The 25,813-nt window shown below is 61.4% G+C and overlaps 2 protein-coding genes across 3 annotated transcripts in view; one reads left to right on the top strand and one right to left on the bottom strand.

The window, feature by feature from the left end:
* The window catches only part of FLII (FLII actin remodeling protein), a 23,453-nt gene extending 13,457 nt beyond the window's left edge, over positions 1-9,996 (top strand). Inside the window, exons 16-30 of the mRNA XM_044433510.1 lie at positions 507-581; positions 1,155-1,238; positions 1,854-2,025; positions 2,841-2,945; positions 3,537-3,728; positions 4,274-4,462; positions 4,576-4,715; positions 4,831-5,086; positions 5,412-5,569; positions 6,086-6,146; positions 6,995-7,123; positions 7,819-7,925; positions 8,396-8,501; positions 9,049-9,114; positions 9,479-9,996. Coding sequence (XP_044289445.1) covers positions 507-581; positions 1,155-1,238; positions 1,854-2,025; positions 2,841-2,945; positions 3,537-3,728; positions 4,274-4,462; positions 4,576-4,715; positions 4,831-5,086; positions 5,412-5,569; positions 6,086-6,146; positions 6,995-7,123; positions 7,819-7,925; positions 8,396-8,501; positions 9,049-9,114; positions 9,479-9,613 — 1,975 coding nt within the window. The 3' untranslated portion in view covers positions 9,614-9,996. The remainder of the gene's footprint in view (positions 1-506; positions 582-1,154; positions 1,239-1,853; positions 2,026-2,840; positions 2,946-3,536; positions 3,729-4,273; positions 4,463-4,575; positions 4,716-4,830; positions 5,087-5,411; positions 5,570-6,085; positions 6,147-6,994; positions 7,124-7,818; positions 7,926-8,395; positions 8,502-9,048; positions 9,115-9,478) is intronic.
* Positions 9,997-11,471: 1,475 nt separating this feature from the next.
* Positions 11,472-25,813, bottom strand: part of LLGL1 (LLGL scribble cell polarity complex component 1) — a 32,971-nt gene continuing 18,629 nt past the window's right edge. For both annotated transcript variants that reach the window (XM_044433597.1, XM_044433596.1), the window contains exons 10-22: positions 24,271-24,338; positions 22,319-22,472; positions 21,624-21,728; positions 21,133-21,425; positions 20,546-20,699; positions 20,198-20,351; positions 18,398-18,681; positions 17,498-17,762; positions 17,298-17,412; positions 16,831-16,925; positions 16,405-16,528; positions 15,557-15,636; positions 11,472-14,624 (exon numbers count right to left, since the gene is read on the bottom strand). In XM_044433597.1, the coding sequence (XP_044289532.1) occupies positions 15,558-15,636; positions 16,405-16,528; positions 16,831-16,925; positions 17,298-17,412; positions 17,498-17,762; positions 18,398-18,681; positions 20,198-20,351; positions 20,546-20,699; positions 21,133-21,425; positions 21,624-21,728; positions 22,319-22,472; positions 24,271-24,338 (1,890 nt within the window). In that variant the 3' untranslated portion in view covers positions 11,472-14,624; position 15,557. The remainder of the gene's footprint in view (positions 14,625-15,556; positions 15,637-16,404; positions 16,529-16,830; positions 16,926-17,297; positions 17,413-17,497; positions 17,763-18,397; positions 18,682-20,197; positions 20,352-20,545; positions 20,700-21,132; positions 21,426-21,623; positions 21,729-22,318; positions 22,473-24,270; positions 24,339-25,813) is intronic.

Genomic DNA, 25,813 nt, shown 5'->3' on the forward strand with positions numbered 1-25,813 from the left:
TCAAATTAGGGTTAGGAGAAAATCCAGGGTAGGGTTAGGGTTAGGAAAACGACGGTCCCCACGAACTTTCTGTGGCCAGCAATGATCTCGGGCCGGGCCCAGAAGGCAAGAGGTGCAGAAAGATCCCCGCCCTCTGGCATTTCCAAGTCCGGTCCCGGGCATGGCCCTTTCCGCCTCAAATTGGTGCCTGGAGAACTCACTTAGATTCTCATCAGGTTTTCCTGCTCCCGCTGTTTTCCTCCTTCGTTCTCTGTGTCCCACGCTGAAATCCTCATGCTCTGCCTTTCTAGTCTGCACGTTCTAAGTCTTTCTTCTAGGGTAGAGACTCTTTTCTGGGTTGCATCTCCTTTTAAATTCACCCTTTTTCTCCAGTTATCATTTCAAATACTTTCACGGCGGTTGCTTCTTAACGCGTCGCTCAGGAAACGCTGCTGTCTGTCCCCCCGCGCGCCTTAATAGATTTGATTTCTCCCCCATCCCCTAATTGTTTTGCAATTCTGATTTAGGCTGTACCGGGTTTATGGAAAGAAGAACATCAAACTGGAACCAGTACCGCTGAAGGGCGCCTCTTTGGACCCTCGGTAAATGTGCAGGGGGATTCGTGGGAGAATGTCGCCCGCTGAGGCCATCTCTGATCCTCGAAGGACGAGAGAGGGACTGGGCTCTCCCCAGCCAGCTTCTCTGCCGATGCTTTGGACTTGGGAAAGGAGTAGGTCAGCATGGGTTTAATACTCTGCCGGCCCAAAATATCCCCACACGTGGAAAACAAGGGCTCAAGGACGTGCATCGGTTTCACTTCCAAGCCTCGAGCAGCTCTGAGTGGAGCCACACAGGTTTTCCGTGGGGAACTTGAGTCCAGGGCCCATTTCGGATTGCCCGTGTGTGGCCCCTGGGGAAAGGCTTGGCTGCAGTCTGGCTTCAGGAAGGTCTTGTGTTTGGGAATAATCTGTGGAAGCCCAAAGGGCTTGCCCTGAGTGGCGATGGGGCAGAGCCCCCGGTGGAAGTTTTCCATTGTGGAATTTAATCGGGGCCCAAGAGGGGCAGCTGCACCCTCTCCCTACTCTGGGCTCTGCCCTCCGACGTAAAGCCCGGTCAGCGGCCGCTTCTCCTGCGCCTCTTTCCTCCAACTCATCCCTTTCCGGGGGCCCTTGTAGGTTTGTTTTCCTGTTGGATCACGGCCTGGAGATCTACATCTGGCGAGGGAGCAAGGCCACCCTGAGCAGCACCACCAAAGCCAGGTAAATGCCACCTTGGGTTCCCTGCAAGGAGAAAGGCAGGCCTTAAATACCACAAAATAAAAAGAGATGGCACGGTTTTCATCTTCGCACCATGATCAGTTAGGTGAGTGCGTGGGTTTTATCCTTGCGCATCGGATACATCAGCCACTGGTAGCTTTCCTCCATGAGGACAAGCAGCTTTTGGGTCTTCTAGCAGGATTCCTTTCTGGCCCTACCCAGAGTTGCCGGGGACTGAACTGGAGAACTTCCGCACAGCAAACAAGTTCCAGGCACTTGAGTTACCTTCCTTCCCCTAAACTGGCAATTGTAACGGGCCTCCCGCCAGAGCATTATGCTAGCAGGCCACTTGTATACAAATCAAACAAATAAATCAGTCGAAACTAAGATCCTAGTCCTCAGGGTTCTGCATAAGGACCATCAGAAGCTGTCTTGCACCACGCAGTCCATGGGAGCTTCTGGCAGGATTCCTCCACACCCTGCCCGATTGGCCGGGGATAAAAGTGCCAGTGCGGCCTTCCGTGGGGAAGCCGGGCCTGCCTTGCCGCACTTCGCAGCGTCTCCGGGAGCTTTCTGGCGTGCCACTCCCATCCCCGCTGCGTGGTCTTGTCCCTCCAGACTGTTCGCCGAGAAGATCAACAAGAACGAACGGAAGGGCAAAGCGGAAATCTTGCTGCTGGTCGAGACCCAGGAGACGCCGGAGTTCTGGGAGATCCTTGGCGGGCAGCCGGAGGCCATCAGGATCAGTGTGCCGGACGATTTCAAGCCACCCAAGCCCAAACTCTACAAGGTGGGGCGGCCTTCCTCGGTCTTGAACAGGCGTCCTTTTCTCACTTGCTCCAGTTCGGAGGACAAGGAGCTCAGCTCAGAGGGCAGGGGGAAGCCGGGGCGGGGGGGGGGGGGGGGGGGAGGCGGGGGGGGGGGGGGGGGTGCTGCGATGCTGCGGCCCAGAGAGGGCTGCCCCCCGCCCCTGCCACGGCTCATGCGCACGAATGCAGTGTTTTCCCCATCTTCCGTGTGCCTCTGTTCCTACCTGTGCTGCTAGTGCAGGGATTTTTCAGAGCGCTCTCTCCGACGCTTCCAAAATTTGTTATTTCCAACCAAATCGGCATTCAAGCTGGGGGAGGGGGGGCAGCAGTCTCTACTCTGCCCCTTGGGGTTTCTCGGAAGGCCTGGCTTGTTTAAATCAATAGCTGGTCTTCCCCGGCAACTCTGGCATTGGCCGTGGGCACAAAGGTGCGGTTCTCACACTGGGACCGGCCTGAGTCATTTTGACCCCTGGGGCAGAACGGCAAATACCCCCCCCACCCCAAGCAAGTCCCCCTGGGCAGGAAGGCCCACAACTGCCTCTTCTCCCCCTGGCAGTAAAAGCGTAATAATGATAGCCAGATTTTTAAAGATGGTTCTGAACAATAAACCACTCCTAAGAAAAGTATCTGTCGCGCTTGAACCTGGCTGCCCGAAGCAGCGGCTGCGTTCATTCTGCCCCGTGGCTGGCCGGGTGTTCGTGCCTTTCCGCCCCGCTCGGGCAAGGCCTGGCCGGGCCCCCCGAGGCGAGGCGGCTTCCTCCCCCCACTAATGCCTTCTCCTCCCGTGTCCCCACAGGTGGGCTTGGGCCTGGGCTACCTGGAGCTGCCGCAGATCAACTACAAGCTCTCCGTGGAGCACAAGAAAAGGCCCTCGGTGGAGCTGCTCCCCGAGATGAGGCTGGTGAGGCCCAGGGGGTCACGGGGGAGCTCGGCCTCTCCTGGGACGGGCGCTGGACACCTGGCCGTGGGCTGAACCGGCCCCCTGGAATCCAGCCCACCCTGCTGAGGGGCACGCAGCGGGGTGAATGGCCAGTGAGGTTTGCGCTTCTGGGGAGGCAGGCCAAGGGGCCCCCGCCAGTCTCCTCCTCGCCATTCTCGTCTTGCAACAACAGCCCTGCGAGGCCAAGCGTGAGCGCCTGGCCCAAACGGGCCGGCATCTTTGGCTACTTGGAGTTCTGCAGCAGCTGCTCAGCCGCAGGTCCGCATTCGGGGGCTGCTGAACGCCGCCCTCTGGCGACGATCTGGGCCCATCGTGGCCACGTGGCCTTGCGGGCTCTGTCGAGGCGGCTGCCCACGGCTGGAAGCAGGACGCTAGGCTGCTGGCGAGGTCTTTGTCGCGCACTGGCCACGCTGCTTACAAGAAGTTCACGATGGACTCCCTGCATTGCAGCCCAGAAAAGCCGCGGTGCTTCCCAGCCCGTGTCGGTCGGGGTGGGCAGCTCGCTCCTCGGGTGGGACGCGCTCAGGCTTGTCTCCCCCGCTCCCCCCCCAGCTGCAGAGCCTGCTGGACACCAAGTCGGTCTACATCCTGGACTGCTGGTCCGACGTCTTCATCTGGATCGGGAGGAAGTCCCCGCGCCTGGTGCGGGCCGCGGCCCTCAAGCTGGGCCAGGAGCTCTGTGGCATGCTGCACCGGCCCAAGCACGCCGTGGTGGTGCGCAACCTGGAGGGCACCGAGTGCCAGGTGGGCCGGGGAGGGTGGTCTCCGCACCGGGGGGCAGCGGCGGGCGGGCCACGTGGCGGAGCGGGCTGGCGTCTGCGGGGTGGCCCGGACGGGTCGGCCTGTGGCGGGTGAAAGCGCTCGTTTCCGAAGAGCGGCTGTGCGGGTGACGCATCATCTGGCCCCTTCCCGCACTTGCGACCCCGCCATTAGCTGTTTCGGCCACTGGGTGGGCGATTCCGCTTCTCTCTCACCTGCTCGCTGCCTGCATCCCCGCGGTGGAGCAGCAGCTTTCCATGGTTGGTTCTCTGCTTGCTGTTTTCAACCCCGATTCATTCATTTTCTCGCTGGTTTGCGTCATATTTTATTCCTGGGCTTTGCATCCCTTCGGCTGCAAGCCGTCTTGACGACAGCTTAGGCCTACGGGTGCGGGAGGAAGAAAAGGTGGCTGGTTTTCGGAGCGTTCCGCCAAGGGCCCCGCTGCCCCGGCGAGGGGTGCGCTGGCGATTCCCGGGCACGGTCTCCGTCGCCCGAGCTGGCGGTGCTGAGCGGCTTCTCTCGCCCGCCAGGTCTTCAAGTCCAAATTCAAGAACTGGGACGACGTGCTGCAGGTGGACTACACGCGCAACGCCGAGGCCGTGCAGCAGGCCGGGGGGCTGGCGGGCAAGGTGCAGAAGGACGCCGAGAAGAAGGGCCAGATGAAGGCCGACCTCACGGCGCTGTTCCTCCCGCGCCAGCCGCCCATGCCTCTGAGCGAGGTGCGCCCCGGGGGCACGTCTGGGGGGAGGGGGCCGCTGCCATCGACCGGCGGGTGCTGCCTTCCGCGCCCCCCCCCCGGCCCCTGTCCTGACGGGCGTGTGCTCCGCCTCAGGCCGAGCAGCTCATGGAGGAGTGGAACGAGGACCTCGACGGCATGGAGGGCTTCGTGCTGGAGGGCAAGAAGTTCGCCCGCCTTCCCGAGGAGGAGTTCGGCCACTTCCACACGCAGGACTGCTACGTGTTCCTCTGCCGGTGAGCCCCGGGGGGCCTGGGGTGGGCAGGGGGGCCTCTTGGCCCCGGCGCACGAGCCCGGCCTCCTCGCCCGGCCCTCGCGCCAGGCTGAGCAGCGGCCCCTCTGCCCCGGCAGGTACTGGGTGCCGGTGGAGTGCGAGGAGGAGGCGGACGAGAGCAAGAAGAAGAGGAAGGCGGGGGCAGAGGGGGCCGCCGAGGGAGAGAAGGCCGCCGAGGAGGAAGGCGAGGAGGACGAGGAGAAGCAGCCCGAGGAGGACTTCCAGTGCGTGGTGTATTTCTGGCAGGGCCGCGAGGCCTCCAACATGGGCTGGCTGACGTTCACGTTCAGCCTGCAGAAGAAGTTCGAGAACCTTTTCCCCGGCAAGCTGGAGGCAAGTAGCGGATGGGAGCGGCCGGAGTTCTCCCGCCTCTTCCAAAAGTAGGATTCCTTTATTTTTCTGGATGGTGCTCACAGAGGACACCTGTCCACCCGGACCCGTGTGGTCAGGGCATCGGGGCCCCTTGGATGGCTGTCTTCAGCCCCCGGGTCACACGTCGGGCATCCGTGCCCCAGCGGCAGAATTCCTGGCTTCCCCCCAGCGCTGCGCACCCCACAGCTGGCCCCTTTCTGGCAGGGTTCTTGGCCGGGGCACAAGCTTTGGACAAGCGGCCGTAGGGGCTCAGAGGCCGCTCACCCGCGGTTGCCCCCCGATTCAGGTCGTGCGCATGACGCAGCAGCAAGAGAACCCCAAGTTCCTCTCGCACTTCAAGAGGAAGTTCATCGTCCACCGGGGCAAGAGGAAGGCCACGGACGACAGCGGCCTCCAGCCAAGCCTCTACCACATCCGGACGAACGGCAGCGCCCTCTGCACCCGGTGAGGCCCTCCTCCCCCAGGACCCGGCCCCTGCCTGCCTCGGGCCCGCTGGAGCTTGCTTTCCCAGCCTGGGCTTCCCAGGGGCGAGGCCTGGGCCCCGTCCCCGAGGCAGGGGCTGGGCCTGGGGGTGGAATTTGCAGGGGAAACGGCAACTGGGCCTCATCTGGGGCCGGCTTCCTTCTCGTAGTCCCCCTTCGCAGCAGGCTGGGAACACTTCTGATTTGCCTTCGGGTGTGGAAGGGAACTTGGCGGCTCACCAGTCCAGGCCTCCGAAGGCCCCACATGTTCTTTCCTGCAGGCCAAGCCTCACCCCCCCCCCCCACGCCTCTCCCCGCTCGCGGGACTGGCTTCCCAGACCTTGCACCCTTCTTTGGACGTGCTGCAAGGCATCGCGTCCTCCTTAGGACAGGCGCCCAGGCCGGGCGGGGGGGGCGGGGGGGCGCTGGCCACCAAGACCTCCTCCGTGGGCTCATTGCGATGCTCTCCGTCCTCTTTTCCTTTGCACCCCCTTTTCAGATGCATCCAGATCAACACCGATTCAAGCTTTCTCAACTCTGAGTTTTGCTTCATCCTGAAGGTAACGCACCCAGAGCCATCTGCTTGGGCGGTAGCATTTATTGGTTTACAGGTCCCTTGGCTGGTTTTCTGGCCCAGCTCTCCAAGCACATGACTTTTGCAAATAAGCTAATAAAGTCTCAACAATAAAATCTGGGAACTTAAATACACAGAGGGAGCTGGAACTAAAAGACTTTAAAAGGCTCATGTCTTTAAAGGATGCCAGCTCACACTAGTTGGATTTCAGAGGCCAACACTGAAAAGACCCTTGCTCAGGGGCCTGCTAGAGAGTAGGACTGCCACAAGATTTTCATCTCTAGAGTTCAACAAGCAGGGAAAATGCAGGAGACACCCTGCAAATCACCCCAAACCCAAGTTGAAACTTTCAAGATCTCCCAAATCCACAAGGACTTTTGAAAGTGCTTCCCGGCAGGTGTTCAGTGGGTCTACTCTGGCAATCTGGTCCAACTCCTTTTCTTGGCACAAGTGGCTGTTCTTCCTACTTAGCTGCCTGGTCTAGCCCTGAGGAGAGCTGCAGGCTCTGGCCGTGTTATTTGGTATTCATAAGGGCCAGAAACTTGTTTGCAAAGCCAGAACGGGAAGCCAGACACTTGACAAAGTGGAATTCCACCAAGACCGAATTCCTGAGGTGTTGCTTGTATCGGGTGGTGAGCCATGGGCTATTCAACGTATCCCGCAATGCCCTCCTCCTTTTTGAAAGCTGTTACGGGGCTCTCCGTAAGATCACCACGTCCCCGCTCCTTGCACCAGCTCAGTTTCTTTAGGATGCCGTAGAAGCTCCTTTCCCCCACGCCCTTCGCCGCGCTAGAGGTGACGTCCGCCGCGTTCCTCCCCTCCCCTTCGTTCCAGGTCCCCTTCGAGAGCACCGACAACCAGGGGATTGTGTACACCTGGGTGGGCCGCGCTGCTGACCCCGACGAAGCCAAACTGGCGGAAGAGATCATGAACCACATGTTCGACGACTCCTACAGCAAGCAGGTGAGGGGGCCGAGAGAGGCGGCAGGAGTGAGGAGGAGGAGGAGTCGCTCCGTGGCCGGCAGCGGGCTCGGGCTTTGCGGGCCAGTCCGTGACACAAGGCAGATGAGCGGGGGACGCCAGACGGTGCTGTCGGCCGGGTCCAGGCGGTGATTCGTCTGGCCCGGTTTGCCGGCACCGAACCGGCTGCATCTCTCCATCGTTTCTTCCCATCGCCCTCCCTGGGGACGCTGGGAGACCTTCTGCAGGCGAAGCAACAGCTCTGCCCCAGAGCCGCCTTTCCCCTGCGCTTTCCCTGTAAAGATAAAACCTTCCAGGGTTCCAGTCCTCATGGGTCTGGATGAAGATCAGATCTACGCCGGCACGTTCGCAGCACCCTTGCGCCAAGCGCCATGGTCCCTCTGGCCCAGTAGAGTTGACCCTTGCCGGCAGCAGCGGCTCTTCGGGCTTTGGGGTGGCTGATTAATCAGACGCCGCCAAGGGGCTTCCAAAATTAGTCCCGGGAGAGGGCAAACAGGTACCCGCAAGCATGTTTGGAAACCTCACTTATCTACCTGTGTGTCCTGCGACATTTTCTCCACTGAAACGCAGTCCTCTTAACCTCCTCAAGCTGCAGCCCCTCCTGCATTTGGGGCGTCCGGTGCCCAAGCCCAGGGACCTGCCCCGGACCACCCGAGACCCTCTTTCTTCGCTTCCAGGTGATCAACGAAGGAGAGGAGCCAGAGAACTTCTTTTGGGTTGGCATCGGGACCCAGAAGCCCTATGACGGGGATGCCGAGTACATGAAGTATTCTCGCCTTTTCAGGTTGGCAAGTCGGGCCCGTCCAGCACGCCAAGCACCCCAGCTCCTCACGGGCACCCCCCCATCCTACAGAACCCCCTTTTTTTGCTCGTTTGCCCCCAGTCGTGGGGAATATCAAGACAGTCCCAGCTCCTGCTCAGCTGCAGTTGCAAAACTAGTTTCATCCACCCCTCCCGCTTCTGGTCTCATGCTTTCAAACACATCCACGTAGTCATAAGGACTAGCAACTTTGCGGCTTAAAAGGGCCTCCTTAACAAGCAAAATACTGTGGCAAGCACCACCTCCACTGCATTTTCTCTGCTCCCGAGGCGGACAGAATAATGCGTCCTTGAAAAATGAATTGCGATTAATCTAACGCAGAAAGGCCTCGGGCTCGGTGAACGTCCGCAGCTCGTGGCCCTTTGAAACGGGGGCAAGACTGGCTGGCGGGGGCAGGCTTGACTGAGGGGGCCCTTCTGGCTTTGCCTCCCCAGATGTTCCAACGAGAAGGGCTATTTTGCCGTGTCGGAAAAGTGCTCGGACTTCTGCCAGGACGACCTGGCCGACGACGACATCATGCTGCTGGACAACGGCTGCGAGGTGCGCCCGGGGCAGGTGGGGGTGGCCGGGGTGGGGCAGAGCCTCGCGCGCAGGTGAGGGCTCCCGGGCTCGCTGGGCGAGGGAGCCGCCGCCTTCCGCCCACAGCCCCTTCCGGCCCCCACGTCCTCCCCAAGCTTGGCTGCCGTTCTTGCCACAGCTGGGTGCGAGGACGGGGTGGATCCCGCCAGGAGGAAGAAACCCGAGTGTTCTGGGTGGGCCTGGCCTTGAACGGGCCGTTAAGGCCAAACCCTCTCTTGGGCAGACGCTCGGGGCGGGTGGCTCCTAGCCGCACTCACTGCGGCAGCCGAGAGCATAAGCGCACTCGGTTTCAGGCCGTGGTGCCGGCTTCCGGCAAAGTCCTGGAAGGGCGCAGCCCAGCACATGCTCGGACAAACAAGCCTTGCGATTCCCAGCAGTGAACTTGCAAAACTTCCTGCCTCAACATGCCGAGCTTTGTCCTGAAAGAGAGTGAAGGAGGGACCTCATGTTCCGAAGTGCTCTTTGTCTCTCTCCCCTTGAACTGTCTAACCTCACCTACCATTTTCAGGTGTACATGTGGGTTGGAACCCAGACCAGCCAGGTGGAGATCAAGCTGAGCCTCAAAGCTTGCCAGGTAAAGACAACCCTCTGCAGGTCGCCCTGACCGGGGATCCACCGGGAACGGTTTTACTCCAGGATACGTAGTCCTATCTTGTAGCTCCGCAAACTTGGATGCTTTTGACGTGGGTGGACATTGAGCTGTTTCGCTGATATGTTTTTAGCCATTTTTAACAGCAGAGCACCTTCCCCCTGCCTTCGATGGTCTCTGGGGCCTCGGGTTGGAAAAAGGCTCCAAGAGTTGTTGGAGGCCTGCCGGAGCTCAGGCTGGTGCTGTGTGCAAGATGCAGCATCTCCCCTCGGATTTTGGCGGCAGCGAGCAAAGCGCCCTCTCCCTGGGGGCGCTGGCCCAGCTGAGCCCCCCTTTCCACCCCACCCAGGTGTACATCCAGCACATGCGCGCCAAAGACCCAAGCCGCCCGCGGAAGCTCCGGCTGGTGCGCAAAGGCAACGAGCCCCCCGCCTTCACCCGCTGCTTCCACGCCTGGAGCGTTTTCCGGAAGGCTCCAGCCTAACCGAGGGGCCGAAGCTGCGACCGGGACCCTCCGACGTGGACGATGGACTTTAAACCCCTTTCGGCACGGGGGGGGGGGGCATCCCCGTCCCTCCCCCACCAAGCTGCTCTGCCTTGACAAAGCGCCAGTGGATCGGACAAAGTGTTAGCAAGAGCGTGCCGGGACCCAGGACCCCCCCTTTAAAGGCCCCCCCCCCCCGACCTGTCTGCTTTGCTCGCGCGCGCTCGCCTCGGGCGACCAGGTTGCGGTGCGTGGCTCGCGCTTGGGACTCGCGACGGGCACACGCTTTTCCCGCTGCCCCCCAACGGCCGCGAGAGCTTGTTTCGCTCCCACCAGTAGCAACTGGGCTATTTATGTAAAACACGCACCTCCGCGAGACCCGTGTGGGAGCCCCGTTCTTGGAGCCGTGTGTCCGGACGAGTTCGTTCCGGCCCCGTTCGGGAAGGGCGGCTTTGTGCCGACGCTTGGGGGTGCCCAGCTGAAGTCCGGTGGCGGGGGGGGGGGGGGGGGCCGGTCGGGGGGCCGCGGGGGGGGGGGGGCCCCGGCCCCCCCACCCCCAGCGGCCCGGGGGGGGGGGGGGGACGCACGCCTGCTGAAATGCCTCTTCTGGGCAAAGGGACTTGTGCCTCCCCCGCCCCCCCACTGCTCTGGGCTGCAGCTCCCATCAGCCCCGATGCAGGAACATGGGCAATGCAACCCTGCAGGTGCCTTGCCATACACAGCACCCCCACCCCCCCCGGGAACTCAGTGCTTGGCTGCATAGCTCTGATAGATGCCATTTTGGGGGGAAAAAACAGCAAAGAGACAGGTTTTTTGCTTTGGCAGATAGACTCTGCTGCTAGTCCTCATGGGGCAGAAAACAGCCACTTGGGGTTGCATTTAAAGAAGGGCTGCTTTGCTCGGGGGGGGGGGTTCGGCTGTGCCCCCAAGCAAGCGGGGGCCAAGTCCTTGCACCCTTCCGTTTTCCTCTGGCTCAACCGGTAGCCATTTCTTCTTTACTGCCTCCTGGCCGCATGGGACTGTGGCTCCTGCATTTGCGAGTGCCTGAAGCTCATCTGCGCTCACAGAACATGGGCAGCGCCTTCCGTGCCTTCAACTTCTGTGCAACGGGCAGAGATCGAGCAGGCAGGGTGTCTTGGCGCTCTCATACCCCCGCCTGCACCCCACACGCCACAAAATGGCAGCGCTTGAGCTGCGGGAGACACGGCTGTGCCGACCGGCTGTGCTGGGCGCCCGGGGACGGGGAGGGGCTTCCCCTCACTTGTGGGCACGATCCGAGGGTGGGCACTTGCGGAGCCTTGCGAGCTCGCACACCCCGATGCCGCCCGGGAAAGCCCCGCGCCGGAGGCATGGCCACTTTGTGCTTGTCAGTGCTTGCCGGCGGGAGACGGAGCGCAGCCCGAGCCTGGGGGAGGCGTCCCCCCCCATCGCCGCAGGCCGTTGGACACGCTCCCCTGCCCCAGTGGCTCGTGCCCTCCTGCTTGCCGTGGAGACACCGTCGCCCTGCGGCTCGGGGGCTCGCCCCGGGGAAGCAAGCGGAAGCTTTGCAGACGGGGAAATCGCTCGCAGGCAGCCGTGTCACAGCAGCCCCCAAAACCTGGGCTGGGCGGACTCCCGCTCACGGACAAAAGGGCAGGGAGCCGGTGGCATCGCCAGCCGCCTCCTAGTCTTGCGCACAGCACACGGAGGGGGTGAGGAGGAAGCCTCCGGAAGGGCCCCCTGACTTCCCGGCACAGCCGTCACTCGGGGTGCACACCAGGGGAGGGCCTGGGAACCCTCCTGCCCCATCCCTGCAGCGGGGAGGACGAAACCCTCGCTGGCGCCCGGCGAGGGCCTCGGTAAAGCAGCCACACCAAGCTTACAGTATTAAATGCTTTATTTTTTTCCCTTTATTAAAAACCTGTATTAATAACTAAACAAAGCTAAATCCATTACCTGGACCCCCAAAAAAGTCCCACCAAGAAGGGCACATTCTAGCCAGGAAACTAACCCCCTCCCTTCCCCTCCCCTCCCCAATTCGATCTGCCAAAAGGAAAAAAAAGTAAGACACCGTTTTGACTAAGGGCTGCCCCCCCTCACCCACCAGGCACACGCAACTCACACACCCATCATTCACACGCCCGCACGCGAGGGGGCAGGATGCGAACCGTACCGACGTATTCGAAGCCCCCACACTGTCTTCAATGGGGCCGGGGTCCCACATGTGGGGGGGGGGAGTGGCAGGATGTCCCCCCTGCAAAACCCCAATCGTGGCAGAGGAGGAGGTGGCCCCCCAACCCAAGGCGGGGCTCCCCGTATTTAAGACTCTCGCGCCGATCGAGGCAGGGCCAGCTGGGTCCGTCCCAGTCCGGAGGACAGACTGGGCCGGCTGTCCTTGCCTGCTGTCCAGCTGGATTTCCCCCCCCTCTTGGCCCTGAAGTGGCTCTCAGCCAGCCCTGCCTTGGCACAGAAGCATCGGGGGGGGGGACCGAAGGTCGGGGGGGGGAGTCCTGCTGCCGCAAACCGCAGGAGCTGGTCGAGCGAAGGCCGGAAGGGAAGCTGCCCCGCGCTTTGCCGGCGAGGCCGCATCTGGCACAAGTCGGCCTGCAAGAGTCCACGTGTTCGGAGGCAATGCAAAAGGAAAACCGAGCAAGACGCTTCCAAGGATAAGGCAGAATCTTTTCGGGAAAATGAGCACTGGGGGAAAGAGGGTTTCCCTACGAAGGCAGGCAGGCAGGCGCATCTCTCGGCTGAAGCCCTTGCAGAATGAACAAATTCAGGGAATCCAACTTGCTGCCATCTCTGCCAGCCAAACCCCCCTCCAAAAAACCTCAAAAGCACCGCAAGGCAAAAGACAGTTTCTGGCTGTGACGGGGGACAAGGCAGGCCCGGTCTGGTGGTCCTCCGACCCTCAGGGCCATGGAAACACACTGCCTCTTAAGAGCATCCCGCAGCAAGTCCAGCCGGTAGCCGAGAAACTGCTCCAAAGTTGGGATTTGAAGATAAACTGGGGCCAGGCCTCGAAAGCAAACTTGGCGATTTGTTATTGCGGGAGCAAAGCTGGGCAAGGGAACGGGCGCCAAGCGGGATGCGGCCGCACCTGCTCAGTCATTCCGACGCGTCCAAATGCTTCTGGGCACCTTCCTGTCTGGGACCCCACAGAGGCCTTCGCTGCAGCCCCCAGAACACCCCGGCTTGGGGGCCCGCGCTCGAGCACGGCTGCAGGCCCCCTGCTCGGGGAGGGCTCTTCCCGGGGGTCTTCGAGAGGAAGAGGATGTGCCGGGGAGCAGATCGAAGCGGGGAAGGCTGCGAAGCTCACATGGCCGCTTCGGCTTGGGCTCCCAACACTCCAAGTGCGCAGCAGGTGTTTTTCCGTCGTTCCACCGCCAGAGAGGCATACAAGGGTTTCCAACAGGCGCCCGAGACTTGCAAGGCCGTTTTTGGCGCCCTGTGCCCAGATGGCAATCCTGCCCCTGGCCGACAGTCCGCAAAAGCGCATGTACCGACACGGGATGCTCCGGGTGTGCTTAGCCGTCCCGCTTGTGGGAGCGAGGCCCGCAAGCTGCAGGACTTGATGGCCACTCAAGACAGGAAAGCCCCACTGCCCCTGTAAAATGTGTGAGCCGCAATTCTGGGAAAGGGGAAGGCGGAGGCACCTTGTCAGAACACATTAACCCAAATCTCACGGGAGGCCGAAGATCGGGGGCTGGCTGCCCCCGCGGCTCCAGCAGGCCTTGCCTTCGGCTCGGGCGGCTGGGGTGGACGGGCAGCGCAGGGGCGGGACCACAGCCCCCCATCGCGGTCTCTGCGGGGCCCCCCACACGCAGCTAAGGCGAAGAGTGCTGCAGCGCAGCGGAAGGGCGGTGGCGGAGAAGCACACGTTTAAGGCGCCGTGGGGTCCCCAACGCCGGGCGACCCCAGCCTGGAAAGCACCGCGCTGCCAGAACGGAGGACCTGGCAGAAGAGCACAGCAAGGGCCCCCGCGGGCGTTTCCAGGACGAGACGAAGTTCCCAGGCAGCGTTTGCTCCGATGAGGTCTCCGGGCAGGCGAGAACAGCTTCGCACGGGGAGAGAAGGACCCGCCGGACGGAGCTTCTGAGGTGCAGCGAATGGCAAGCCCCCCACTCCGCAGAACACACCTCGGGCGGGGAAGGAGCGGAAGCGAGCGCAGGCAGGGGCCCGAGAGGGTCACTCAGCCCAGCCGTCATGCGGCCGCTCCGAGCCGGAAAAGGAGGCGGGGCGGACGCTTTCCATCGGCATTGCAAGGGACCGCGGGAGTCCTTCCGGGCAGGTTTGGCCACAAAGTCCTGCCTGCAGCCAGGGAGAGGCGGGCATTTTCCACCTTCGCCATCAGGCTGGGCAAGGTGCGAACGGGCATTTCGAGCGTCAGGGGCACTGCAGGAGGATGGGAAAGCACGTAAGAGAACATCCTTGGCGGGAACTAAGATCAGCTGGCAAGAGGCGAGGCTCCGGCAGCCCGGTCGGTCCAGGGGGCCCCAAGGAGGCGCCCGGTGCTCCCGAGAGTAAAATGGTCCTCCACCGACGGTGCATAAAAGTCCCCTTTCGGCACAAAATGCTGCCAAGAGACGCCAGTTCAGCCCCAGCTTGGAGACTCTGGTTCAGTCTTAGCAGGTCTAGTCACTTATGCATCGGTCCCTGTCACCTACAGTTTGTGTCTGGTTTTGCTTAAAAAAAAAACCAAAAAGATTAAGGGTTTTTAGTGTTTTTGTGCAAAGGAAGAAGAATAGACACAACTTGGTCCTGCTGGAGGTTGGCACACAGTTTCCTTTCCGTCAAGAAAAGCCGCGATCGTGCAGAGGTACCAAGGGAGAGGTGGCGACGAAGATTCCAGCGCGGAGGCTTCGCGAGGCCACGTGTTAGAAAAACTTTATGACACTTAGTAAAAAATGTGGGAGGGGGTCTCTGGGGGGAGGAGGAGGAGGAGAGGCTGGGCCAACCACTGGTTGTCCGAGGGAAGTCTCATTCGAGGGGTTCCAAGTGCCGGAGCGAGTCCACTGGACCGTGGGTGTCTCTGCAGACGGAAAGCAGGTTCATCAACAGGGCTGGATTAGGCCCTGCCAGGGTGCAAGCGGGATGCCAAGACGAGGACGGGGAGCCCCAGTCCTAAAGGTCGGATCCAGCCCCCTCGGTTCCCCACAAGGCCACCCCCTTTTCTCCCCCATCTCCACTCATGCAGCAGCTTCCTGAATTTCGGGCGATCTCCCCGCTACTCAAAATGCACAGAAAGCGTCTCCTTGGCCCTGGTGAGGTGGGCGGGGGGGACGAGGTTTGAACTGGAACAGGCTGCCTTTCCTCTTTTTCTTTCTGCGTTGGGAGGGGAGCATCTTGGCCCGCTCCCCCGTCTTCAGACCCACACGCCCCCCCCCCCCGGGATGCATTCCGTAGCAGCTCATCCACACTTGGACTGGACCCTTGGACTGGGCGGGGGGTTGGCCCGGGCCCGGCCACGTGCTTCGGGCTTCAGGCCCGGCCTGGGGGGCGAAAGCGCTGGAAGCGGGAGCCCAAAGGCAAAGGTCTGGAGGGCTGCCGTTGAGGAACGCTCCGCTGCCGCGAGCGAGCCCCTTCCCAGAGGCGCAGGCCGCCTCCCGTCCCCCCTCCCTGTGCGGAGGAGGATCCCGAAGGAGCCGGCGTGCCGTGTCTTCCTCCCGGCTGTGCAGGAGCAGGAGGAGGAGGAGGAGGGCTGGCATGCACGGCGCCCGGATGGGCCCACGCCCGGCTCGGCAGGTTCGTCACACAGCTCTGGGTGAAGCGGCGCTCCTCCTCCTCGGCAAGGTAGCTCCTGCCGCTCCCCGGCCCCTGCCCCACGCTCCCCAGCCCATTCAGCCCTTGCTCCCGGCAGCAGCTCCGGAGAACTCCCCAAGCATCGGCTCCGGACGTACACAGGCACTCTTGAGGACTAGAAACTTGCTGCTCTTGTTTGAAGGAGCAACCCTCAGGCCGTACCTCATTTAATCAGGATCCCTGCAGAGCGAGCCTCATCCTCATTTATGTTTCTTAGGTTTCTCTCTGCTTCCTCGGAGGGCCTGTGAAAGGGGAGAACACCACACATGGCCTCATCAGCACCGGATCGAGGCCCAGAGAAGTTTAAGCAGAGCACAAAAGATGCCCGGCCCAGCCCTGGCATTTGGGAAGCGAAGAGGGATGGCACTCAGACATCCAGGCTCTTTTCAGTACTGGGACACATCGCCCTTAACTGTTAAACCTTTCTTTAAAAGCCCTAAATAGTTTCCAGTTGACATCAATTCTGCGGCCTGCCCTCCAGGGAGCTCCACCTTGGGCTTTACGTCCTGCATTTCGCTGCCAGGTTCAGGTCTTCCCATCCAGCAGATACACCATTTCTGATCAGACTATTAAACACCCCTTTTTGTCTTTATATTTTATGTGTCTGGCATTTTTCAACTTCCACAGCTGCCCTACTGCCCCGCGGGGCTTTTATGCTTGCACAAGCCCAAAGCAGGTGCTGCGTGGACGGGCAAAGAAGAAAGTAGCACAGAGAGAGGTGGTCAAACTAAGCATCAATCGCGGGGCAAGGTCAGCGGACGCTGCACCTGACTGTCTCAAATCAGGGTGCCCAACGAGCCACCCAAGAGGGGCCGCCCTGCTCTCGCCTTCCCCTCGTGTTGGGCCTGGGCTGCCTCCACGGAGCAGGCTGCCCCCGGGGGGGGGGGGCACCTCTGGGTACGCCCCAGAAAACGCGCCTATTCCAGTCGGCAGCAGGCCCTTGGGAAGCCCGGCGGCGATGCCACGTTTGAAGGGAGCCGGTGCTCCGACTGACACCGAGAGCGACTCACACCAGGTAATCCTTGACTTCCTCGGTGGTGATGTCCCCGGAGGCGTCCAGAGGGGTGTCGATGCTGTTGCTGGGCGAGTCGACCGGCGTGGGGCAGAAGGACGCCTGCAGCTCCTCGGGGGACCCTGGGCAAACAGCAGCAAAGACGGGGTTGGGGGCCGAAGAAGAGCCGAGCCGAGCCGAGCCGAGCCGAGCAAACCCACCACGGCGCCCAGCTCTTTCGCCTTTGCCTTTCCTACTCAAAGCCTCCCCGAGAAACCGGCTGATTCCCCGTGATGGAAAACCAGAGGAGGAGAAAGCCTTCGGAGCAATCGGCCGGCTGAGCAAGGGGAAGGCGGCTGCGAGGTGGAGCCGCCCGCCTGCGGTGCCGCTTGTGCAGGCCGGGCCCCGAAGGGCGCGCACGGGTCCCCGCGCGGTCGTTGCTTACGGTCGCTGCTCGTGAGCGAGCGGCTGGCCTCCGAGCCTCGCGGGAGGTGCGTCCCGTTGGCCTGGCTGAGTTTTGGCGTTGCCGGGAAGTTGTTCCTGAAAGAAAGAGGAAGCTGCAGCTGGTATCCGCTGGGATGGGGTGGGGGCAAAACCTAAGGCCGGGGGCCGGTCTGGCAGCTGTGGGCCCCCATCTGGCCAGGCCCACCAACAGCCTATTTCCCTTCCACACCTGCAGGCGTGCCCCTACAGCTCTGAGGACTAGAAACCTGACTCATCCATCGGGCAAGATTCTCAGAGGGGGAATTCGGCCTGCTGACTCAGAGCCTAGGTCCCGAGCGAGCGAGCGAGCGTGCGTGCTGCAGGAAGTCCCTCTCGGAAGCACAGGCTCCTCCCCACCAAAAAGGTTCCCCGCAGCAGCCGAGCGGCGAGGCACGCTCCACAGCGCCAGAGCGGGCGCCCGGCCCTCACCCGAGACACGTGGCATCCTGGCCACGACTCGTGTCCAGCACACACAGCGGCTCCGTGATATTCCTGGTGCTCAGGGAAAACCGCTCAAACTCCGATGGGGAGATCAGGTAGAAGCCTGGAGAGAGGAGGGAGGGGCGACAGGGTGATTTCCCGGGGGACGCTGCGAGGGGGGCTCCCCGGCCCGCCGCCCCCCCACTCACCTTGCCCCTGCCTGGTGAACACGCAGGAGGCGATGCCGCTGATGTCCTCCTTGCGGATGCAGCTGTAGTGGACCTGGGGCCGCAGAGCCGGCACCGTGAAGACGTGGATGTCGCCCAGGTTGGTGAGGCAGGCCAGGCCGTGCTCGGCGTAGTCCTCGGACGCGGCGCTGGCGAAGTGCACCAGCCCCACCTTGCGCACCCGGCAGCCCTCGTGCGCCGTCAGCTTGAACTTGGTCTTGGCACTCACTTTGGGCAGCGTGAACACCTGGGGCGCACGGGGAAAGCGAGCGGGTCGGGGAGGGGAGGGGAGGGCCCCGTTCTCCGGAGGCTCCTCCGCATCAGCCGCCCCCGCTGCGCTTGCCGGAGCGGCGCGCGTTTCGCCTGACCTGCGTGCGATGCGCGAGCCAAGCACCCCCAAGATGGGGCTGAAACGCTTGCGCACAGATATTTCGGCAAAAGAGGACTCTGGAGTGAGGTCCAGCAAGTGCCGCTCCCAAAGCGTCGTGCTCACCCGCCAAATGGAGTCACACGTCCCCCTTCCCCAAAGGAAGAGCGGCGGCAGCAGCCCTCTTCGCACGGCAAATACTGACCCAAGCCAACCCTGCACCACATTCAGAAGTACGCAGGGACAAGCCAGCATCGTGAAGCCAGTTCAGGGAGAGGGCGGTGCTTCTTGCCCTCACTCTGAATGTGCAAATGCCGCAGCCCCTGTTCATAACTTGCCCAGGCCCCCAAAGCGGATTGCAAAAGCTGCACTGCCTGCGAGATCCCCCAGCACGTGGAAGCGGAGACTCAGGTCCACGGGCCTTCTGAAAGGAAGCAGCTCCGCGACCGCGGGGCACCGCCGTTTTACACAGCTCCCCTTTCACGGGCAGCTGCCACGCGCTCAGCAAGGCTCACCTTGAACTGCTCCTCGGAGGCGATGAGCACGGAATGGGTGCCCTGCACGTCGGGCGCTTTGGCCAGGTCCCGCGAGACCTCGTACGGCTCCGGCAGCGGGTTCCCCCGGCCATCCAGGACCGCGATCGACACCACGGGCGCTCTGTGCATGAGCTGGATTTCCTTCCCCAGGACGGCCTCCACAGAGCGCTCCGAAAACTTCTCCTGCGAGGGGACCTCCAGGGCGTACGCGAACACGGAGCCGGAGTTCGTGCCGGCCCACATGGTGGGGCCGTGGTGCATGGCTAGGAGAGAAGGAGCAGGGCGTGAAGCCGCGGGCCGGGGGGCACGGAGCCCGTCCAATCCGGCCTGTCAGGGCTTCGCGCATGCCCAGATCCACTCCTGCTCACAGGTGGACTGGACTGCGTGCGCACTGCCGGTTCCAACCGCGCATCGGCAGCGACGCCCACGTGCGTGTCTGCGCAGGTGCACAGTGGTGCAATCTGGAGATCCGCGCGACAGAATCCGCGTGACTCGAAAAAACCGGGTCTACCGCAGAGCAAGCGGGGTGGATCCACCCGGCTCTGAATTCCCGGGGATCTCGCCGACATTCCCGGCGTGAGACGGGGCTGCCACCAGTCCCGGGGGTGCGACGTATCTTCCTACGTGGCAAGGGAGAGGCCGACGCTGCCCTGGCGGAGAGGGGCCGATTCTGCACGCTAGGGCAGGAAAAGGGCAAGGATGCAGTAGCTTCCCCCACGTTGCCACAATTCCCATCAGCCCCAGCTCACCCGGAGGGCATGGGAGGGTCAGAAGGCTGGCGCAGAGGGGGCTGGCATCCCTGCCCATCTGACCACAGAACTGGGTGGCGTGAGAAAAAGTGGAAAGCCACACCGGTCTGGTCTCCCTAAGACAAGCCACAACAGGCAAACCTTCGCTTTATCAGAAACCACGTCTCTTCAGATAATTATCTGTTTATCCAGCAGCCTGCCAGCTTCTTCCTTTCTCTTCTAGTAAGAAAACCTTTTGTGTAAAAAATTAACCACATCCTTGCCTTGCATTGTATAATTTGCTCTTCTCGGTCCATGTGGGGGCTGCACCGATGGCATTCAGCAACCCAGACTCGAGCATTTTTGGGAGAAAAAGGGCCGGTGAACGGCTGGCTTTGTTCAGGATCGGGCTTTAAGGCATTTTCTCAACATCACCGATGAATAAATCCGGAAAGTTGTCCTTTTTAATGGGCCATTTCTTACGACTGTATTAACTTTCAACCTGCATTTGCATCTTTCCTTCCAACTAAATGCGTAACTACCACTGAGAGGTGCCTAACAGGCGCTGATCGATTGACAACATCTATGATGCACTTCTCGTCTTAGACACTTTGGAAAAGTGAGTCGTTTTTGATGGACGGGTCACGTTTTAGCAGTGTGGCGTGACACAGAGTACGGGACAGGGGACCTGAGAGATCTGGGTTCTGGTCCTCACTGAACCTTGCTGGGCGACCCTGGGCCAGTCACTCACGCTCAGCCCGTCCTACCTCACAGGGTTGTTGTTATGAGGAAGAAAATGGGGCCGAGGAGAACCATGAAAGTCTCTTTGGTTCCACACAAGCAGAACCAGGGCAGGAACGCCAAGCGATACGACGACGACAACAGAACATTCTCGACGAGCAAGTCATCCGTTCATAGGAACAATTCTTCTGTTCCCGGAACAACAGAGCAACACCCCATAGGTGTCGACACAGAAGAACGCCTCCTGCTTCCGGCTTGCCCCAGACGCCTCCCCACGCGCCCCGTGGCTCCCCGCCCCGCCCCACCCTACCGTCTCGGAGGAAGGTGTCCGCGAAGTAGAGACAGCGCACCACCCCGGAGAGCGAGTCGTCTGCAGACCGGGGCTCGATCCGCCGCTGGACAGGGGTCATCTCGACATCGTGGGGGCCGGGCTGCTCGGCCAGCTGGGCGTTCGCTTCCTGCAGCTGGGGGGGCACGGAGCGGGACACCAGTCGAGGCGCAGACCGAGCGCTGCGGCCGGTCCCAAAAGTGCCACGCGACGGGGCTGTCCCCCCCCCACCCCCACACGCGGGAGCTGCAGGGGCGCGCCGGCCTCGGAGGCCCATGCGCGGGAAGCCCATGCGCAGGGCCCATGTGCAGGAAGCCCAGCGCCGCCCACCTTGCTGGAGGGGCTGCTGGCGTTGGCCCTCTTCTTGCCCGACACCCTGCTCTTGCGGATCCGGCGGAAGGACTGGCGCAGGGACTTCTTGAGCGACTTCACGCGGGACAGGGGGCCCTCCATGGCCAGGGAGTCGCTGGGGTGCAGCGTGCACCTGGAAGACGCGGCGAGGAGGCCCTGTGGGGTGCAGCGGCCACGCGGGGCCCGCTCCCCTTGCCCCGGCATGGGGCCCGAGGCACCAAGACCCCCTGGGGCCAGAGGGCTCCGCAGCTGGACGGCAGACGCCGGCGGCTCTCCGGCACTCGTCCGGCACACGCGCCAACCTGGCCATGAGCCCCGGCGCAGGTTGTCCGAGAGCCCCCAGAGGTCGCCCCAGGAAGGGCACCGCCCACGCCCCCTTCCTGACGTCCAGCCAGCGTCCTGGGGAAGCTGTGGCAGGACGCCCCAGTTTGCACCCCCCAAAACCTCAGGCTGCCCAGGAAGATGCAGGTGGGCACTGACCCCCTTTTCCAGGGAAGAGGAAGCTGCACCACCAGTCGCCAAGGGCGGGCTGCCCTCGGCGGGCACGGTGAGCCCCCCGCCCTCACCTGGCCAGCACGGGGTTCCTCCGGTAGTAGTCATAGAGCCCGAAGCCGTGGCTGGTCCCAAAGGCCACCAGGTTCCACTCCGAGTGCAGCGTGACGGCCGTGACGGCGGCGGGGGGCATGCACTGCACCAGCCCTGTGGGCTGGAAGCCGGGGGCGAAGGGCAGGGCGCCGTTCTTGGGGGCCAGCCGGTCGTGGCCCTTCCAGGTGAAGCCCTCGCGGTCCTGGAGGAGGTCCAGCACGGCCACGCTGATCGCATGCTGCGACGGCTCGTCGGCCAGCTCCATCACCAGCACCTGCGGTGGGGGGAACTGGCCGTTACGACGGCGTGCCGGGAGCCACGGGGCTTTAGGTGTCACAGAGGCGGACGAGAGCTCGCTCGAAGGGCAGAGCAACGCTGCGGCGGCTTGGATGCAGCCCGAACACGAGCAGGAACGAGAGAGCCCGGAGGATTTCGGGGGGTGGGGGGAGCCGAACTGGGCACGGGGCTTTACCTGCCCCGCTGTGCCGGCCACCACCATCTTGGCCGTGTATTTGCAGAGAGCCACCTTCTGTATGCCCAGCCTGGGGTCATCGCTGTACGGGTCAAAGCATCCCACCTGGATTAAAAGATCCCCCATCCCAAGAGAGGGCAGGGGGAAGAACCGAGAAAACGTAAGAAAACAAATTACTTTGTCCGCAGCATAAAAATACCAAGTATGTCATAACCCATCAACAGTCACCTGTACACAGTGAAACAGATATATAAAACCGGACGGCTATACGTCCTGCGGAGGAATGTACTGAGATGGATCTCGTGAAGAGGAAATTATTTAGGTCTTTCCAAAAGAGGATGCAACTCTCACGACTCGGGTCGGCTTAAGAAGTCTGGCGGTGTCAGCAGGAATAAAAGCCGTTGTCGAACGCACGAGGCCCGCAGCTCTTTGCTCACCAGAGAAATTAAGCAACGCCCAACCTTCCCTTCTCAGCTTGCAGTCCGAAGTCCGCTTGCAGATTCCCAGGCGGATACAATCCCTGTCCCCCTGCTGAAGTTAGCAACCCCGACAGCGGACGGCCACATCTTTTTCCGTGGCTCCCGGTCGCGCCGTGCCCAAGGAAATATCTCTACCGGGGACTTCTCTCTGGCGTCTCAATCCCACCCCGTGAGTTTCGAGGTCTCGGAGCACACCTGAGACGGGAGGACAAGTACCTTCCGGAAAGGGGGCCACTCCTCCTCGCAGGCCTGGTTCAAGCTGTCGTTGTGGTCGCAGTCCGTCTGGAAAATGTTGGCCGTGCCCAGCTTGTACAAGGGCTTGAGGGACACTCCTGACGCGTCCCAGAACCGCACGGTGCCGTCTTCGTGGCTGCGGAGAGGGATGCCATGCTGGTAAGGCAGGAGCCGGCCGGCCCAAGCGCTCCCCAGATCCTCGAGCCCCGCTCCCCGGCCCCCAAAACGACCTCCTCCCACGGGCCAGACCCACTCTGACTTCCCGTGTTGGTTTTAGGAGGCACCCCTAACATGTTCCTGCGTTACCGCCTTGCTCCTCATGACTTTGAGTTGCCACCCAGAGAGTTTTTCCGCAAATGAGGCACGACGGATGTGCCACACAGGGGCAAGTGAATGGAAGCGACTCTCCATCTTGGTTTCCACAGGGCTGTGCTTGTTGCAGCACTGCAGCATGGGAGCGCTCTCTGCTTGCGCACGGAGGGTCGCAGAGGCCGAGACCGAGCAGGAAGAAACTCAGAAAAGGAGTGGGCCGCAGTGGGCTCTCCCAGCTGTTCCTCGAAAGGCCTCCTTCACGCAAGGAGCGGAAAAACAGCAGGGGAAGGAGGCGGAGAGCGTGCTGGGGGGGCCCCTCCAGGCTGGGACCCTGGAGATGCGGGCTGCTGGTTCAAACAAGCCACATCCCGTAGCTTGTTCCGTCACTCCTGCTCGCTGGAGGTTCAAGCAGGAGCCGCGGAGCCGCGCACATCGGCACGCTGGTGTGCTCGTGAGCCAGGATGTGCGAAGACGGCCCCTGGCCACCTTCTCCCACATGAGTTCGTTTAATCCCCTTTAAAAGCCATCCCAGCTGGCGGCCGTCAGGGGCTTCCTGCGGCAGGGAATTCCACAGTGTAACTAAGACTGTGTGAAGACCCAATTTCTGCTCCTCTTGAATCTCCCCCTCTTCACTTCCCGCACGGACCAGGTGCGTCGTTGTATTATACAGGAGGAACGAAACCCTCTCTCTCTGCCCTCCCTCCACATCCAGAAAGATTGTATGAACTCTTATTCTCCCTTGCTCTCCTTGGGCAGAGCAAGAAAGCCCTCAGCCCCGAAGACAGCTCGTGGCCGACGTGAGAAACGAGCGGGGTGCGTCCTTCCTGGCGGGAGCCGAAGGGTTGGCTGCACATCAGCCCCTGGGTGGCCAGTCGACGCCGTCTCCTCCCAGGCCCCCGTTTGGGCCCGAACATCTGCTGGCCACCCCGGCCGGCAAGGCTCAGCAGGCCTCTCTGAGGACTAGGAACATCCCCAGGCCTGGGACGCGCTTGGCTAAGAGCGATGCGGGCGTTGCCAAGAGGAGCGGAAGGCAATCCAGAGAGTGGGGGGGGGGGGTCGACTGCGGGAACGAAAGGGGCCAGGCCACTGACGCTCTCCTGCCAGGCAGCCAAACTAATCTGGCGCAGGGCCGAGCGTGTCCGTGGGGGACACGCTCGCCCCTGCTGGCTCCTCGTGACAAGGGTGGGGCTTCCGGCAAGTGCCACCCACCGATCCTCGCCTCCAGCATCATCGGCGCATGAGCCTCAGAGAATCACGGAATTACGGAACAGTAGCACTGGAGGGGGCCACGAAGGCCATCCAGTCCACCCCCTGCTGTGGCAGGACCCCACGACACACCATCCCACCCAGGTGGCTGCCCGGTTTCGCCTTGCATGTCTCCAGTGTGGGGGAGCCCCCCACCTCTCTGGGCAGCTGGATCCCCTGTCGTGTTGCTCTGACGGTGGGGAAGCTCTTCCTGATGCCCAGCCTGGATCTGGGTGGTCGCAGCCTGAGCTGCTCCTTCCCTGCCCTGCACTCCGGCATCAGGGAGAAGAGATCTGGCACAGGCTGAAGCTCGCCGAGCAGGCGCTCCGCCCGACGCCACCCGCCTGCTCCTGGACGGAGACGGCCCGTGAACTCACCCGGTCAAGAGCAGCCCCCTCTGCGTCGGCTCCTGGGCGAGATTCCGCCCTCCGTTGATGGGCCAGTTCTGTTCAGGAACACACAGGCGTGGGGAAAGAAGCTTACGGCTATGCTGGGAAAGGCTTCACCCCCCCACACCCCCCACCCTGGAAGGAAAGACCTTTGGTGCAAAAGAAACTGCCTGAACCGAAGTGGAGTGCAGGAAACACTGTTAAGTGTAGTGTCACGCTGACATTCTCCACTTTTAGTTTAAACATGGCTCTCCAGGTCTAGTCCAGTGATGGCGACCCTTTTAGAGACCGAGTGCCCAAGCTGCAACCCAAACACACTTATTTACCGCAAAGTGCCAACACTGCAATAAAACCTGAAAACAGAGGTTTTAGTTTAGAGAAAAGAACTCAGAGCCAGTCCAAGCGAATGTATATATATCCTTGGCAGCGCATTGACCGGCCATGCGAAAGCTCAGACGAGTCGTGGCAAATGAATCGGGGCTCGTGACGTCATCGCTCCTTTCCGAGCATGCACATGGCCCTATGTGCGCTGTTATCCGATGCGCAGCTACTGGGGCGACTTGGCTCGCGTGCCAACAGAGAGGGCTCTGCGTGCCCACTGTGGCACATGTGCCATAGATTCACCACCACTGGCCTGACCCTACCCTGGTGCACTCCTCTAACCCTAACATAGGGCAAAGGTTCCACTGAAAAGAGGGCGATTTTGAAAAAGACTTCCCTGAGGAGCTTTTTCTGCCCAGCTCATCCTTTCTGCCCATTCTAAGCACATTCCAACCATCAAAACCCTGCCAGGATGCCTCATTTTCCTAACCCTAACCCTACCCTGGTGCACACCCCTAACCCTAAAATAGGGGCAAAGTACCATTGAAAATAATGCGACTTTGAAAAAGCCTCCCTTGAGTAGGTTTTTCTGCACAGCTCATCCTTTCTGCCCATTCTACACACATTCCAACCATCAAAATCCTGCCAGGGCGCCTCGTTTTCCTAACCCTAACCCTACCCTGGTGCACAACCCTAACCCTAGTATAGGGATAAAGTTCCATGGAAACTAATGCGATTTTGAAAAAGCCCCCCTTGAGTAGGTTTTTCTGCACAGCTCATCCTTTCTGCCCATTCTAAACACATTCCAACCATCAAAACCCTGCCAGGACGCCTCGTTTTTCTAACCCTAACCCTACCCTGGTGCACACCCCTAACCCTAAAATAGGGGCAGAGTTCCATTGAAAATAATGCGATTTTGAAAAAGCCGACCTTGAGCAGCTTTTTCTGAACAGCTCATCCTTTCTGCCCATTCTAAACACATTCCAACCATCAAAACCCTGCCAGGGCGCCTCGTTTTTCTAACCCTAACCCTACCCTGGTGCACACCCCTAACCCTAGTATAGGGATAAAGTTCCATGGAAACTAATGCGATTTTGAAAAAGCCCCCCTTGAGTAGGTTTTTCTGCACAGCTCATCCTTTCTGCCCATTCTAAACACATTCAAACCATCAAAACCCTGCCAGGACGCCTCGTTTTTCTAACCCTAACCC

This window comes from Varanus komodoensis, unplaced genomic scaffold (genome assembly GCF_004798865.1).
Source record: "Varanus komodoensis strain SLA01 unplaced genomic scaffold, ASM479886v1 scaffold26, whole genome shotgun sequence".
NCBI lineage: Eukaryota > Metazoa > Chordata > Lepidosauria > Squamata > Varanidae > Varanus > Varanus komodoensis.